The 17417-nt window shown below is 36.7% G+C and overlaps 1 protein-coding gene across 1 annotated transcript; it reads right to left on the reverse strand.

Annotated features, from left to right (window-relative positions):
* Window positions 1-3607: 3607 nt before the first annotated feature.
* Window positions 3608-12484, reverse strand: LOC110889228 (AP-2 complex subunit sigma). The gene is made up of 6 exons (XM_022136733.2): window positions 12312-12484; window positions 12093-12191; window positions 11934-11984; window positions 9133-9306; window positions 4890-4949; window positions 3608-3897 (listed from the first exon to the last, which is right to left on the reverse strand). Exons 1-6 carry the CDS (start codon window positions 12312-12314, stop codon window positions 3856-3858), a joined length of 429 nt encoding a protein of 142 aa, XP_021992425.1. The 5' UTR covers window positions 12315-12484; the 3' UTR covers window positions 3608-3855.
* Between the last annotated feature and the right edge of the window lie 4933 nt (window positions 12485-17417).

Consider the following 17417-nt stretch of genomic DNA (forward strand, 5'->3'; position numbering starts at 1 on the left):
TTTGTACAGGATCTCAACCCTATGTTTATATGTGATACTATGTGTATTAATGTTTTGCATGAATATATGATTAGAAATTATGTGCTATTGGGTGGATGTTTTATACAGAGTGTGACACAAACAATTGATAGAATCAATAACCTTTACCGACAATCCAATTTATCAATAACCTTTACCGACAATCCAATTTAAAACATCACATGCAACTCAACTTTGATTGGACCAAATTATCCACTCAATTGTCTTGAGAATTCATGGCTGACAAACAAATTGAACTCTAAATGCTTATTGGACCATATTTATGTAGTGGCCTAGTTTATGATGAGTGCCTATGTGGTATGTTGTTACCCATCTAAATTAATTAGGGTGAACGGGGCAACATGCGGGGAGCCATGCGGTGACCCAAGTCTCCTAGAGGGAACATCGCCGCCATCAACGAGGGGAGTCAATTAGGTGAATGGAATCGGTGAGAGGGTACCGAATGAAGGAGGGAGGGAGATGGTGGGCCACCCTTTTTTCAACCAATCAAAACATTTCTTTTTTTTCTTTTTGAATAAAAAAACAAGTCCCCCAAGAGGGGAGTGCCGCCATCAAATTGAGGGTGTGAGGGGAGTTAAGAGGAGAGTTGACGTGGCGCGTGCTGATTCGAGGTTCTGATGATGATGATGATGATGATAGCCGATTTTTATAATAAGTTGTTTGTTTACATGAGGATGAATAATTGTTAGAGCAGATCATGTTATAATAACCTGTTTGTACAATGCTCTTGTTTTTCGAAATTGTTAAAAAGTGTTTAGGGGTTCTCGCACACCTTAAATAATATGGTGATTATGGGAAAACAAATTTGGGGTTATGCTAAATAATAGTTAAGAGGTGTGGGCCAAGGGTAAATGGGTTAACTGGCACTAGACTTATACACCATTGGGCTGTCCAATGGTGAAACCAAGGTTGGGCCGAAGTGCACGTTGGACTGGGCATCGAGGTAAAGACAACATGAGGTGCATAAATAATTGTTTGTGTGTTGGGCCGCTTCACATAAACAACAAATCGGTTAGTTCTTTGGGCTGTATCATGACACCGGGCCACAAACACATACACTCGCGTATAATAAATTATGTATGTTGGGCCGGTCCGGGTGGGACACGGGATTGAAACAGAAACCACACATGGTTTGCGGGCCGGGACGGGTTTGGGTCTGGGTCTCGCACATCGGGTAAAGGGCCACGGGTGGTACAAGAACTTATATATTTTTTTAGTATGATGGGAATGAGACGTTATATGAAACGTGGTATGCGAAGTTTACTCTATATGTGTAGCACCTAGTATGTGAACATGTTTTTAAATGATGGAACTTGTGCGCGATTAGGTGATATATCCTGTCTGTTGATGAATGTATTCTTGATTATATATGTGAACGATTGCATGAAGTACTTGTATGCGAACCTGATTAGATGTAATAATTACAATAGGACGCGATTGACCAAAAGTTATTTTAGCTAGTAGACTATCTGCCGAGCAAATCAAGGTGAGTTCACACTCTTTCCAAGGCATGGGATTCCCAAGGGTTGGGAATGGGTAAATGAACTAAACGGTAATTACGACCATCCTCTGTGGGAAGGATGCCAAGATTACACACTGGACCAAACCTCTATCATTGAAGTCCCTCATTTTATCGACTTAATCGCCGAGGCCTATGGCGAGCGGGTCATTAGTTAATAGCGCTATTAGGTTTAACAAACCTCACACCGTGTCGTTCGAACGGGCGTGTACTAATGGACTATGGGCAAAGGGTCAATGCTGATAGACATTGACTTAGGGCACCTCTTACATTTTCGTAGCAGTCGATACACACGGTCTAGTAACACATGGGAAGCCCCCACTAATCTTCGCACATATGTCTGGGAGACCGCGATACGAATTAATACGATACATGGTTTACAAAACGAACATATGATTTACGAAACGAATACCATAACTAAACAACCAACTGTGAACTCGCTCAACTTTGTTGTTGACCCTCTGTTACATGCCTTGCAGGTCGTTAGGTACTCATGGAGCTTGCACAGGGATGCGCTGTCGTTGTGGAACATGGCAGTGTGTGCCATGCTAAAAACATTACTTTATTTCGTACTTAGTACTTAATACTTACATTGGGTTTTACAATTATGCTTTCGCTAAACACTTAACTATGTTTTTGATTTGATACACCTTTCATATTGTGTGGTTGAATTTTACTTATTACTTGTTATGTTCAATATGATTGGTGGCTTGGTCCTGGTCAGTCACGCCTCCAGGCGATGATACTCCGCGTGTGGATTTCGGGGGTGTGACATAAGACGCTTCAACATTTATTAAACATATAATTTATAAACGTTGTTATAGTTTATGTTAAGTGGATTGAAGCAACAATTTTACCCTTATAATTAAAAGATTAAAATACAAATATAAGTAGCGTTATTCCTTTCGTGGTTTAGTTTGTTTGTGTGTTTCATTATGGAAGCAGCATCTTTATTTTCACGACCCTTCTCATACCCTACAAATAGCTTAGCTAATTCTGAGATATACTGATATGGTTGTTGTATTCCCTTTTACTAATTTTAAAGTGAAAGTGCACTAATTTTAACGTTATTTTACTAATTTCGTGAAAATTAACGTTAAAAGAGGAGGATGGTTTGGTTAATCATGCATCATGTGGTGGCGTTGATAGCCAAAAGACAAGGGGGTGCATTCACTAATCGGCCTTTGTCTCAATCGCCGAGTGTTATGTGCTTTATATCCAAGGCTTGATGCAAAACTACTATCAAGCCAGAAATCTCATTGGAAGCAACCTCTCTATTCCTACGGGGTAGAGATAGGGTTGTCTACATTTTACCCTCCTCAGACTATCTTAGCTTTGTAATTGGTGGAGATTTATTGAGTATGATGATGATGATGTTGTATTCCGTTTGTCATTATAAGGTAACATAATGAAAATGAAGAATTGAGTACGAGTACAACCTATGGCCTAACTAAACCTAAAGTAATGTTAAGATTCAAGATATATAACTAAACCTTAGGCCTAACTAAACCTAAAGTAATGTTAAGATTCAAGATATATAACTAAACCTGATTTCGACCACTGCAATTTATAGAGGCATCAATCGATGAACATTGGCGGAAGGTGGTTGTAGAGAGCATCAATCGATGAACATTGTTCCGGTGGTTGTAGAGGCACCAATCAATGACATTCGACCACTGCGATTTATTTTCGGCACATAAGAGCAGCCGCCCCATAAACAGCCAATAGCTATACACCCACGACTACCTTAAATCGTTCTTCCACCAATAGCGCTATACACCCTCGACTACCCCGCTTCATTCTTCCTCTTCGTTGATGCGTCGACAACCCTACTTCATTCTACCTCTTCATGTATTTGCCGTTGAGGGTCAAGAAGTTCGATCACCGATTCACCACCACTTTCTTTGTTTCCACTTTGGAATAGTTTGTGAAGGTGGTTAAGCACTGGCTCGCTGAAATGATTCGGTCCAACAAAAAAAATATACTGTAAAACTGTCATTTCAACCCAACTTAACAGAAAAATTTACTAAAATTAGTGTTAGAAACCAATTTAAACCAATGACTGTTGAAAACCTTTATAAGAATGTACTTACAAGTAGAAGAAAATTAAAATATAATTCGCGACTTACTGCAACCATCAATATAAGATCCGTTATACGTTGACCTTTAGTAAGCAGTAAAACTTGTGTTTAATAACACTAAACAAATATGATAAAAACACAAATTACACATTCAATCTCAAGATGCGGAAAAATAAAACCGAGCTTATGAACACACCACAACAAAGAAATCACACCTCACTCTTGCTTTTCCAACTCCCCCATTCTTTCTATGATTGCCTGTAACAACATTTTAGCATATTAAATCATGCAACATTCAAGCCTCATTTTTCTAGCTTAGGGGCAGGGTTGTTTGACAGCATCTGAATGGTTAAGTGCTGAACCAATAAGAGGTCTGAACCAGTAAGAGGTCTAAATCATTAAGAGCCAGTATAATGCTTAACCGTTCAATGGCAAATGTCTGACCCATTCAGATTAGAGGTCTTAACCATTCAGACTCTGTATAATGCTTAACCATTCAGAGGCAAATGTCTGAACCATTTAGACATCTGCTCGTGAAACAAACAGTCTGAACCATTAAGTGTTGAACAGAGGTCTGAACCATTAAGAGCCTCATTAAGAGGTAAACAAACAGCCCCTTACTGTATCAGTTAAATGTGTTGATTATGTTGGATAAAACTCACTTTTCATTTGATTTATGATGTTTAAACATGTTAAATGTTTGTGTTAAAAAGAGGTAATGTTCACCAAGACACCAACTAACTTTCAATGTAAAAGTTTGGTCGGTTGGTTGGTTTTATCCCACATTTAGAATACCCAAAAAGAACAAATTTCTGTGTTCATATTCTTCGTTAAGGAAATGAAGTTGGTTATGTTTGTTAATATGCTAAACGAACATAAATGGATACAGACATAAAATATATATATAGGGTGGGGTTCTAGAGTGAACACTAGTGTATTTGCAAACTGAGTGAACAAATCCTGGCCATTGATCTACACACGTGTATGGCCAGGATCTCATCATCAAATCGTAAAATACACTAGTGTATTTCAACATCAAATCATGGCCATTAATCTACACACATGTATGGCTAGGATTAGTTCACTCAGTTCGCAAGCTACACTAGTGTTCACTCTTGAACCTAATCCTCTATATATATATATATATATATATATATATATGTGTGTGTGTGTGTGTGTGTGTGTGTGTGTGTGTGTGTGTGTGTGTACATATAAATGCAAAAAACGAAATAGCAGTTAAAAAGGCATACCCTCTTGCTTGTTTCCTGGAGTTCCCCAGCAAGAATGAACTCATCTAGTATCAGATACACCTTTCGACAACAAGACAATCAAATACCACAAGTAAATCACATGAACAAAGCACGACTAAAAACTTTCAAACCAAAACAAGAACGATCCAGCATAAAATTCCATATTACAAATTTACACACATGATATCATAGTTATCGATAGCGAATAGCGACAAATAGCGACAAGGTACCTATATGCTATGTAGCGATAGCGATGAAATAGCGCTCGCTATTTCATGTATAGCGATAAGGTAGTAGAAAATTTTAAAAATAAAAAATATAGATATTTATAATTTATATATGTATATAATGTTAATTTTATACTTTTTACGCATAAATTCAGAAATTTAAGGACCAAATGTAAACTAGTGAAGATAGAGGGGGTTAAATGTTTAAATACACAAACTAATTTTACACTTTTTTATGTAAAAGTTAAAAGTTTTAGGGGCTAAATATAAACTGGTGAAAGATAGAGGGGTTACATGTTAAAGTACCTAAAGTTATTTAACCCTAGGAGTGTTAAACACGCCGCTAATCCGCATCTTCTTCCTGGTCGCATCTTCTTCTCACATGTTTCCGGCCAAAAAGCAGCGCCGGCGCCGGAATTCATCGCCGGAGGTCGCTATTTTCACGCTTTTCAGCCGCGAGATCCAAATAGCGCAGGTTCATCGATTCGCAACGCTATTCGTGATAGCGGTCGCTATGGCCGCTATTGATAACTATGCTTGATATGATGGTCAAATGGGCACAACCGGAAACATGTCAAAACACGTTCGGTGTCAAAATGATTTAAAGGGTATATGCATCAAAAATTCACTTTGGAGGAATTTTTATCCGTTTGATGTATTCCTTTTTAGATATTTCTTTGATATGGCTAGTTAGAAATTAAGCATCAACGAAATCAGCCCGTTAATAATTCAATGGGTCTATACAGTCGTCCGTATTAAGGTTAGTACATAATGTAGCTATTTTGTATTTAGAAATAAGTCGCTTCACTTAGGGGCTGTTTGGCAATATCTGAATGGTTAAGTGCTGAACCAGTAAGAGATCTGAACCATTAAGAGCCTGTATAATGCTTAACCGTTCATAGGCAAATGTCTGACCAATTCAGATTAGAGGTCTTAATCATTCAGACTCTGTATAAATCTTAACCATTCAGAGGCAAATGTCTGAACCATTCAGACATCTGCTCGTGAAACAAACAGTCTGAACCATTAAGTAGTCTGAACCATTAAGTGCTGAACCAATAAGAGGTCTGAACCATTAAGAGCCTCATTAAGAGGTAAACAAACAGCCCCTTAAATAACATATGTACATCACTTAACTACGTAAAATCATGCATCATAAAGCATTCAATCAAACTAAATCCAAAGACAATATTATATTAAAACCAAAAATAAAAGTTAACCCTTGATTCCTAAACCATAAATGAAATTGAGAATATATAACATTCTATCAAATAAGCTAATTAGGTTATAAGTTTTTATAACTCTAAATCCTAGATAATTAATGAACTTAGAAACCATTGTAAAGTAGTAATTCCAAATAAAATCCAACACATCATATGAACGATGATAGAAATTAAATAATCAATAACGAATAAAAAATATATATTCAATGTGCAAGTGATGATTTAATAATAAGAGTTAACTTCCATTTTGCTCCCTGTGATTTGGTCATTTTAACGGTTTTGCCCCAATAGTTTAAAAATAGCCATTTTCCTCCCTGATTTTTCTAACTTATCATCATTTTGCTCCCCGCCTCTAACTCCATCAGGGAGGAGACTGGCGACAAACTCGAAAGATTAGGGAGCAAACTGGCGACAAACTCGAAAGATCAGGGAGGAAAATGGCTATTTTTAAACTATTGGAGCAAAACCGTTAAAATGACCAAACCACAGGGAGCAAAACGAAAGTTAACTCTAATAATAATTATGCACGTGACAACAGACTAAAGTACTCATCTACAGTGTGACCCACAAAGAGAAGATGAGACGATGAAATTTTTTTGTAAAGAAAGGATTTTGATAGAGGGGACGCAAGATAAACAATATTTATAAAAACTGCCCTTAAAACATATACTAACATGTACCTACAGTGTGTAAACAGAAACATACAAGTAATATTTTTTTCCTATTTACTTATTAGTGGGCTGTTTCGTCTTTATCTGATCAAACGGGTAAAACAAAATGAAATGGGTCAAAAGTCACCATAAGTCACGACCTTCTAAATCATTTTATTTAGAAAATAAAAATATTTGAGATAACATGACTGACACAATAGTTTGTGTAAAGAAATTCTAGAAATTGCGGAAAACAAGTGTTGCTAGTCAACCTAAACAGATCCATATCAAACAGCGAACGTACCAGCTACCCAAACACGTTTTGTTTGATAATACAAAAAAATATGTAGTAAGCGTAATCATATTTTTCAAAAAACGTCGGCAACCCAACTTCAGGCACATGATTAAGATATACATGGAAAAAGCACGATGAGTGTTATTCACAAGAAGAATACCGAAATTGAAAAGGCGAAACACAGAAGATGGATGTCACTCACAAGAGGTACAAAATCTTCAGGGTGAAAGAAGAAACGACAAATTTGCCAAGCATGTTGTTTAAACATAAGAAATAATCATTAAAGGGATACCATGGAAAAAGTTAGGAAGCATGTACCATTTGGCTATTCGTGAACTCTCATCCTCAAATTTAGACTTTTTTTATCATTAGTTGAGTGACTGTATATGCTCTGTTTGTCAAACTCCAAATTTGCTAATCACAAAGCTATTATTCAACAAACGACATAAAACCTAAAAACTAGATGATGTCAGCTCATAGTGCATAGACCCTCTTCTAGTGTCTCTAAAGTCTAAAATAATCATTTCTTGTTCTAAAAATTTAAACAGTTGCTTCCCTCTACATGTAGTTAATATCCCGATATATCAACCGATATATCAGTGATATATCGGTTATCGGTCCTCTGTCGAGATAACGGTACAAAAATATCGGTCAGAATATCAGTACCGATAATATCAGCGATATTGTCCGATATTTGACCGATATAGGACCGATATTTGATCGAGAAATCACTGACTTTCCCAATATCAGTACCATTCTTATTTCTACCGTTCATTTTTCTTCTTATTGCTGCTATTAGTGTTTTAAGTCTTTGTTACTGTTAAATGATAGTGTTTTAAGTCTTAGTTAGTTCTTACTTATTACAATTGTTAGTGTTAAATTGCTATATATATAATTTTAGCATGATATTAAAATTACCGATATCCCACCGATATCCACCGCGATAACCGATATCTCAAATATCGGTCCTTGACTGATATCCGATATTTCACCGCATTAACTACTTAGCGGCTCTACCATAATGAATTCTTACCCCTTTGTATACATAGACAACCGACAGTTATCTTGTTATTCATCTTCTATATGGGTGCTTATTAGTTTCAAGTCTTCGTGATATAATTTTACACATCTTTAGGTGTAAGTTCTTATTTTCCATGTACGTTATAAATCTTGTATACATGGAAATCGAATATGTTGCCTAAATCTGCATGAAGCCAGCTACAGTTTTGTGTATGATGCACTACACCAAAGAATAGGATTCGTGAAAAGCATAACAACTATCTTAACACATATCTTAACACTAAGTCGCGTCTCATTAGGCTAACATGAGTTTCTTAATGTTGCTTCTAAGTGACTGGTTGTTTGGCAACATCTGAATGGTTAAGTGCTGAACCAACAAGAGGTCTGAACCATTAAGTGCTGAACCAGTAAGAGGTCTGAACCATTAAGAGCCTGTATAATGCTTAACCGTTCAGAAGCAAATGTCTGACCAATTCAGATTAGAGGTCTTAACCATTCAGACCCTTTATAAATCTTAACCATTCAGAGGCAAATGTCTGAACCATTCAGACATCTGCTTGTGAAACAAACAGTCTGAACCATTAAGTGCTGAACCAGTAAGAGGTCTGAACCATTAAGAACCTTATTAAGAGATAAACAAACAGCCTAAGTCTACAAGCAAATAAATCTCTAGCTAGTAGCTTCATTGATTTATAGTTTAATTCAAAAGTAAACTCAGAAGTGACAGTTAAAATAATAAGAGCCAAAAAAACCTTCGACACACACATATTAAGTGAGGAAAGCACAACGCATTTGCCAATAGAATGTTAAAATCAAGAACTTGAATACCTTATGGAAGTTGAAGACCAAATCTAGCTCGCACACGTTGCTGAAAAAGTGATCCAGTATTTCTACAAATAAATGGATGCACTCCAAATATGCTAGCTCGTTATCAGTTATATCAACACATAGGGAGAAGAACAGTCCGGCATATCGCCTATAGATAACTTTGTGCGTACGAAACTGCAAGAGGAAGTATAATAAACAAATTAATCTTTATAGCATCAACAAATAAAATGAAAAACAAAAGCATCTGAAGATATGATGGTTAAAAAAAATCAAGCTTGATACAAAACATAGCAGTGAAAGGGAAAATGACATCAACTCAAAGCTGTATATAAAGATTATGTGTAGCATACTGGCATGATTCTTATTATCAAAAAGAACTAGTAAATTATGCATTACGTATCTTCACTAAGGGAATAAAACTTAACACGCTGATCAACAGTATACATATCAATAACATTGTTTAAAATACACAAAAATAATAAAAAATTAAAGGGAAATTGGCCTGTAATAATCCCACCTAGACCTTATTGGCCATTAATAATCTCACCTCAGAATATTCCCCCCCCCCCCAGTCCCACCTTTCACCTATTTTTCCTACAATGGTCCCCCGTTAAAAAAACTTAACGGAGTTAAGCTTTTTTCCAAATTACAAACAAATTTTTTAGGGCTTTTGATTAGAACGACGATACGAGTCCATTGAAGTAAAACTTTCCTCGAAACGGTGCTCCAAACGATGAAAAGAGCGCTTCAATTCGGGTGTTTAAATTTCCAATTAACCAAAATCAAAGTCACTTGGAGCACCATTTCGAAGTAAGTTTTACATCAATGGACTCGTATTATCGTTCTGATCAAAAGCCCTAAAAAATCTGTTTGTAATTTGGAAAAAAGCTTAACTCCGTTAAGGTTTTTTAACGGGGGACCATTGTAGGAAAAATAGGTGAAAGGTGGGACTGGTGGAGGGAATATTCTGAGGTGGGATTATTAATGGCCAATAAGGTCTAGATGGGATTATTACAGGCCAATTTCCCAAAATTAAAAAACAAAAACCATATTATTCGGGAGGTGCTTTGTACACAACTTTTCTTCATACACAACAAATATCTAATTTTTAACATTTTTATCCAAGTAAATTACTTTTTGAGTCCCTGTGTTTTAGTGGTTTTAACCACTTGAGTCCAAAATCAAAAAGTTTAACACCCTGAGTCCCTGACCGCTCAATTTATAACGTTTTGAGTCCAATTTTGTTCATTTTATAACGTTTTGAGTCCATTTTTGTTTTAAAAAATTGGACTCAAACGGTTAAAATGGACCCAAAAGGACTCAAAAGATTATAAAAAAAGTGTCTAGGGACTCGAGGCGTTAAACATTTTGATTTTGGACTCAAATGGTTAAAACCACTAAAACACAAGGACTCAAAAAGTAATTTACTCTTTTTATCCTCATATATATGAATTGAAAAATGGATAAAACTGAACCTTCCGATCTGAAGGGTTAACCATGGCCGAAGGTGACTCGTGACTGCTATTAAGATTTAATATTCCACTTATATGTCTAGAAAGTTACTTTGGGGCAAATTATGAATGAAACCAAGAGTCCAAAATCTGAATGCAAAGATTCTCTAGTAAAAAAACGAAAGGAATCTAGGACATTTTATAAACGGAAGCTAAGAACAAGGATAATAAAGGGTCTTATGCAAACACAGCATCTCAAAACTTTAAGCTTGAACCATAGTTGTTAATGGCGAATAGCGACAAATAGCGATAAGGTACCTATATGCTACATAGCGAATAGCGATAAATAGCGGGCGCTATTTTATAAATAGCGATACACTAGAAAAATTTGTATATGTATATTTAACAAAATATCCTGGTGTATATATGCTATTTTACAAGTATATTTAACAAAAACCTAAAATCCAGCTATTTTATAGCTATATTTAATTGCTATCTATATTAAAAAAAATAAAGTGTCTCTATTCTCGCTATCCATCGCTACAACCCTAATAGCGACACTAGACCTATACGCTACATAGCGCACTATAGCGATCGCTATTGACAACTATGGCTTGAACTTTTAACTTTCATAGTGTTGATAGCGTGTGATATGTAATGGAAGGTAAATAACTTTTTGTGTCTCAATCCATGCCTTAAAGGAGCAAAGACTGTTTATTCAGATAAATATTCTTCTAAAGTTATAGACCTCGATGTTATCAGTTGTCATCCGCTCTCTAATTATAACTTCAACTTTGCTCTTACACGAATACATAGTAGGCATGTTGAGTTTCATGAAACTACTCCTGATTAAACCAATTCTCATTCATTCTATTCTATCAGCCTATAAATCCAAAGAAAACTAACAGAAAACATGGACACAATGATCACTGCCATAAAAAGCATCAACATCAACATCTGATTGGTTAAGTGCTGAACCAGTAAGAGGTCTAAAGCATTAAGAGCCTGTATAATGCTTAACCGTTCAGAGGCAAATGTCTGACCAATTCAGATTAGAGGTCTTAACCACTCAGACTTCAGAGGCAAATATCTGAACCATTCAGACATCTGCTTGTGAAACAAACAGTCTGAACCATTAAATGCTAAACCAGTAAGAGGTCTGAACCATTAAGAGGTAAACAAACAGCCCCTAACCCTTTCAGCTAGATTTTTTTTGTAACTTACTGTCACAAATCCTGTATGTTAAAACCAGCATTTGTCATAAGCAAAATTGAACCTCAAAAACAATATTCTACTTTCACCATTCTTAACTGAAACTTTCAAAAACTCAAATGAAGAAGAACAATATACCTCAACGAAATTAGTAAACTTCGGATCTCTATTCACCACCAATCGATGAACCTAAAGCACACAAATCATCAAACAAGCTTCCAATTAGAACAACACAGATCAAAAACCTAAATCACAAGTGAACACAAAAACCTAAAAAAAAAAAAAATTCGCGTTTACCTCATATTCGACCTTGTGCTTCTCCGATTCTTCTAGAGGAATGTAATACTTCGCGAGACGAGTCTTACCTTGCCTGTTCTGAAGGAGTATGAACCGGATCTGATAGTTTCAATCAACGAATCGCAACAAACAGTTAGGAATCATAACAGATAATTGTGCGAAATCATGTTTGCAACAGGATTACAGTTGAAAATTAGTTGAAGAAGAAGAAGATAGTACCATTGTTGTGTCAATGAAGCTGGAGGAGGATGAATCAATGGAGGTTTTGCAGGTTGAATCGGTCTAGAATTGAAAAAGTCGATGTTTGGTCAATATTTATGTACATTGTAAAAAGTTGTAACAACTAGAGGGGTTGGATTTGTGCAAGATGATAATATAAGGGTTTGTTGTGTAGAGAAATGTAAGCGTCGCGCCAAGTAATTAAAAGGTTATAGATAGGGCCGAACGAACACGAACAAGGTCATGTTTGTGTTCGTTCGTTAAGGAAATTAACATGTTCGCGAACTGTTCACGAACGCATACCGAACATAAGTTTATGTTCATGTCCGTTCGTTCGTTAAGGAAATTCAGTTGTTCACGAACAGTTCGTGAACACTGGTCTCGAACACAAACGAACGCAAACAAATAAAAAAGAACGCAAACAAACATTTAACTTGAAAATAAAAAAAAATAAAAATATTGTTATCCTTAAACATTGGATATAAGTAGTTAAATACAACCATCATATAATAAATAAAAACACAAGAAGTCTAATACACCACCTAACGATGAATCAACTTTAACTAACTTATACATAATTATCCCCAAAAATGTCTTAGCATGTCTAAATTTTAGCTAACTTAGAAAAAATAGGGTTTCAAGTTTTCAATATGTTTAGATAAAAGGTTTATTATTTATTATTTTTTAATGCAATCAAACGAACATGGACGAACGTAACCGAACATATTACTGAACGTTCATGAACGCAGTCGAACGAACGAGACCTATGTTCGTGTTCGTTAGCTAAGCTAAGTGAACGATTTTTTTTTTTCGTGTTCGTTTGTTAAGCTAATCGAACGAACATAAACGAACTTCCCGCCGAACGGTTCACGAACTGTTCGCTGAATGTTCGGTTCGTTTACAGCCCTAGTTATAGAATTTAAGATGGGATTTTCTTTGGGTTGGAACACTGGAACATGTGAAGATGTGTTAGGTAAAATGGAAGAATGCTATGACGCCGATGGAGATGGATGGTTTGGGGGCAGGGTCACTTTGGGAAGCCAACACCACTATGCTAGCGAAGTGATGGTGACGTTTTAAGGTGGATAAAGATGGGTTGTGGAGAAAGGTGGTTTGGTGTATACATAGCGGGTCGAGAGCGTAGAGTTTAACACCCGCAAAAGTGTCGGTTGCGGGTCCTTGGAAACAGGTGGCCAAGGTTGTGGAAGAGAATTAAGAGACTGGAATATAGGTTGACAATTTGATTAGGGCAGTACCAGGATTGGGTGACTCGGTGTGTTTCTGGACAGATTCATTGGTCCCAAATGGGCCGCTGCATTTAAGGTACCCATTGTTGTTTGGGCTGGAGAAGAAAAAAGTTGTGTCAGTTTATAAAAGGTGTGGCGGGTCGGGTGGAAACGCGGGCCTAGTTTTCTATTGGGCTCGTGTGCCATCTTCTGGGCCGGAGGAGTTGCAGGAGCTTCAGAACCTGAGTACGGAAGTGCAAGTTTTTAGCAACAACGGAATGGTAGATAAGTGAGCTTGGAGCTAGGAAACGTCGGGCAAATTTTCGGTTAAAAGTTTGAGGAAGGCACTTCAGCAAAAAACCTTCCACAGATTAGAGGAGAGCAGTGAACGGAATAAGTGGACCCCCCATCAAAGTTAATTTCCTCACTTGGAGACTGCCTTGGACCGTCTACCAACCCTAGTAAATCTCGCGAAGAGAAACGTGTAAGTGGGTTCGATGATGTGCAAGTTTTGTGGCGAATCAGAAGAGACGGCTGAACATTTGTTCGTTTCTTGCGGTTTAACACAATCTATATGGGATTTCGTGGGATTATGGTGCCGACTTTATGGTTTCTTTATGTTTGACGTAAAGGATGTTCTCATTTTTCACAAGTCGGCTCGAGGAACCAAGGCTAGGAAGATGGCAGTGTACTCGGTTATACAAACAACAATATGGTGTGTATGGAAGGCGCACAACAATGCGACTTTCAACCGGAAGCAGCCAGTGGCAACAAACATAAAAGAGGAGATAAGAGCGTTGGGCTACCTGTGGTTCAAAACTCAAGCTGGTAGTTTTGAATTGTTATGTTTAGGATTGTAATGTAAGCTGGTAGTTTTTGGTTTCGTTGGTGTAAACGTTGGGTTAACAAAATGTCAACCCCGCGATATATATATATATATATATATATATATATATCAAATAAATTTAAACACTAGTGTAACATTCCTTATTCAAGACATGTATGTTATTCAAAGTAATATAGGGACTAGAAGTGTAAATAGAAGATATTACAAGGAGAAAAAGAAAGATCAAGGTATATTTAGTCAATCATGAATAAAGCTCAAGAGTATGAGTCCAAAAGGTTGACCCCAATATAGTCAAAGAAAGTTAAATATTGAATACTCAAAAGATTAATTTTCCCTTGCAAATACAAAGTTTTAGGGTGTAATTTGACTAAGCATCAATCTAGGAAGGGCTAAGAGAGTGAATGAGAACCTAAAATACCATAAAACTATACTAGGGAAGCCTCCTCTTACCTTTTTCATTTGCAATTATTGGATTTTGAGAGTATGGTGTAGAGAAAGGGCAAGAATTGATGTTTTGGGGGGGGGGGGGGGGGGTTATTGTACGGACCTCCCGGCCGCTGGAGTGATCCCACTCCACAAGCTAGCAACGTCCCAATGCTGCCTGGCGGTGAATACCCCATCCCGAGCTGAGTCCGTCCCTCTGGGAAGAAGGTGGCAGAATACCCCCTGCCTGGACTCGAACCCGGGGGTCTCTGTGAAAAGTAGAGGTGGGACTGGCCAACTGGGACACCCCAGTTGGTTAAGAATTGATGTTTTTAGTGACCTAACAAACAATCCCTAAAGATCTAATTGTCCAATTAACCTCAAATTTTGACAGGAGCTTCACAACACATAGGCGAAGACTTTCACCATCAGGTTTCTAATTTAAAGGCCCAAAGGTCGGTTTTTACTGTCCCAAACATAACAGTGCGAGTAAAGAGTTTATGGCGACTGTTTGGCTTTCTGACAACAACAACAACAACAACAACAACAACAACAACGGATTACAGTGGTGGCAAGAGGTGGTGATGTCCACTCGATAATAACATTAAATTATATATGAAGAGTGTATCAATTAAAAAGAAAAAAAAAACTAAAACTATATTTATAACAAATATGAATAAAAACAAATTTTATCTAACGTTATAATGTTTTATTTGGAAATATTAAGGTTTTTTATGTGATAATTTATCCTTGAAGATATTTTAAATTTGTTATGATAATTTGCATGGTGAAACTTAATTATTAAGTTGTAAATATTTCAAGGAGATTTTGGTAAATTTTATCAAAGTTTAACACAAAAGTGAAAACCCATATACTTGAGGGACCACTAGTGTTGACTGTTGACTGTTGATGCCTGAGGGACCATTAGTGTATTGTCTATGCATAGTTTTGGTCCAAACATGTAATTTTCAAAACTTGAGACAAAAACTAAAATTTGAACATACCAGGGATCATGCATGTAATTTACTCAATATCTTTGCATTTCATATAAACCTGTTTAAAATTTTTAACCTTTCTTACTTGTAAAAGTTAGATGTATAACCTTCCTAGATTAGAGTCTAGTGGTGATTATTTGTTTTTTCGTAAGTTTGTTTTGGTTTTGGTTTTCTTTCGTGGGGCATGTGTAACAACTGTCACTAAAATCCCTAATTAGGATGATAATTAGCTATTAAGGAAACCCTAATTGAGAAACCCAAGTGATTCTACACAAACCCTAAAATTTTCAGAATTTTCAGAATCAGGATCAGGGCCCCTAAAACTCAGAGGGGGATAAACCCTAGCCAACGATTATCTTCATAACTATCTGTAAAAATCGAATTTTAGGAAACTGACAACACAGCAAGCCTACATGCACGAAGGACTACTCTATGAAAGTAGGGTGGTCACTCGCGTAGCGCGACGCCTATAGGGGTACCCCCTCGCGCTACGCGACGGTGTCAAATTTCCAGTATAAATAGAGGAGTTTGGCACTTGATTTCCTGCGTTGGTTCGACGGTAAAATTCAATTTGTACATCCAGATATCGTCAAAATACTACAAAAACCCACATAATCTCGAAATTCTGCCGCGATAACAGGGTAATCACTCGATCGCTATTACGATTCAGTTTCCGGAATCAATACATTCAAAGAATGTCTAAGTGCCGCCCACATTGGGCTATGCTTTGTCGTTTGTCGGTAATCCGATAAATGAGTTGAAGCATTGTACTTTGTCGTTGTCGATAATTCGATAATGAGTTGAAGTACTATACTTTGTCGTTTGTCATTTTGATAAATGAGTTGAAGTATTGCACTTGGTCATTCATTGCGAGTATTTGATCTTGGAAATTTATCGTAACTGCTGTATTGATCACTAATCCTGTTTTGTGTGCATTATTATTAAATTAGGAATAATCAAGGCTAATCAGTAGGCTTATATACTGCTCGTTAAATCTGCAATGTGAGTCATTCTTCTTTTTATCAACTGTCTTACAATACTCCAAATTATTTTCAAAGTGTTATAATTACAGGGACTAAGTCGTGGATATCTTGATTTATTGGTTAGTGGGGTATTGTGCACATTACTATTTCTCCCAGTTAGGTTCATTGACCTACTAGGGAGAAACGTCACTATTAGAGTTCATTAACCTAATAGTGGTATGACCATCGTCACCATTGTGACTTGTCACCATTGTGGCAGAAAGCCAGATAAAAACAAGATATGAACCATTGTAATCGCTCTTATGCTGTAATTTATAACTATGGGTCATTTCCTAAAAACTGAATGAACTCACTCAGTATTTCCCCGCTGACAAAACCTTTTTCAAACATGTTTCAGGTAATCTGTTATGAGCAAAGAAAAGTGCCAGGAAGCACTACCAGCTTAGAAAAGTGGCTCAGTGTAAATAAATAAAGGAACATGTTTTAAAAATAAAGATTTCCATGGAAATCGCATTATTGTAAATTACTGGGTTTTATCCCTAAATTATGTAATGAGCAGTTTTAATACTAAATATCCTGTTTTAAAAGACTTCCGTTGTCGCCTAAATTAAAATACCGCAGGATTTCTGTCC

This window comes from Helianthus annuus, chromosome 11 (assembly GCF_002127325.2).
Source record: "Helianthus annuus cultivar XRQ/B chromosome 11, HanXRQr2.0-SUNRISE, whole genome shotgun sequence".
In the NCBI taxonomy this organism is placed as follows: Eukaryota; Viridiplantae; Streptophyta; class Magnoliopsida; order Asterales; family Asteraceae; genus Helianthus; species Helianthus annuus.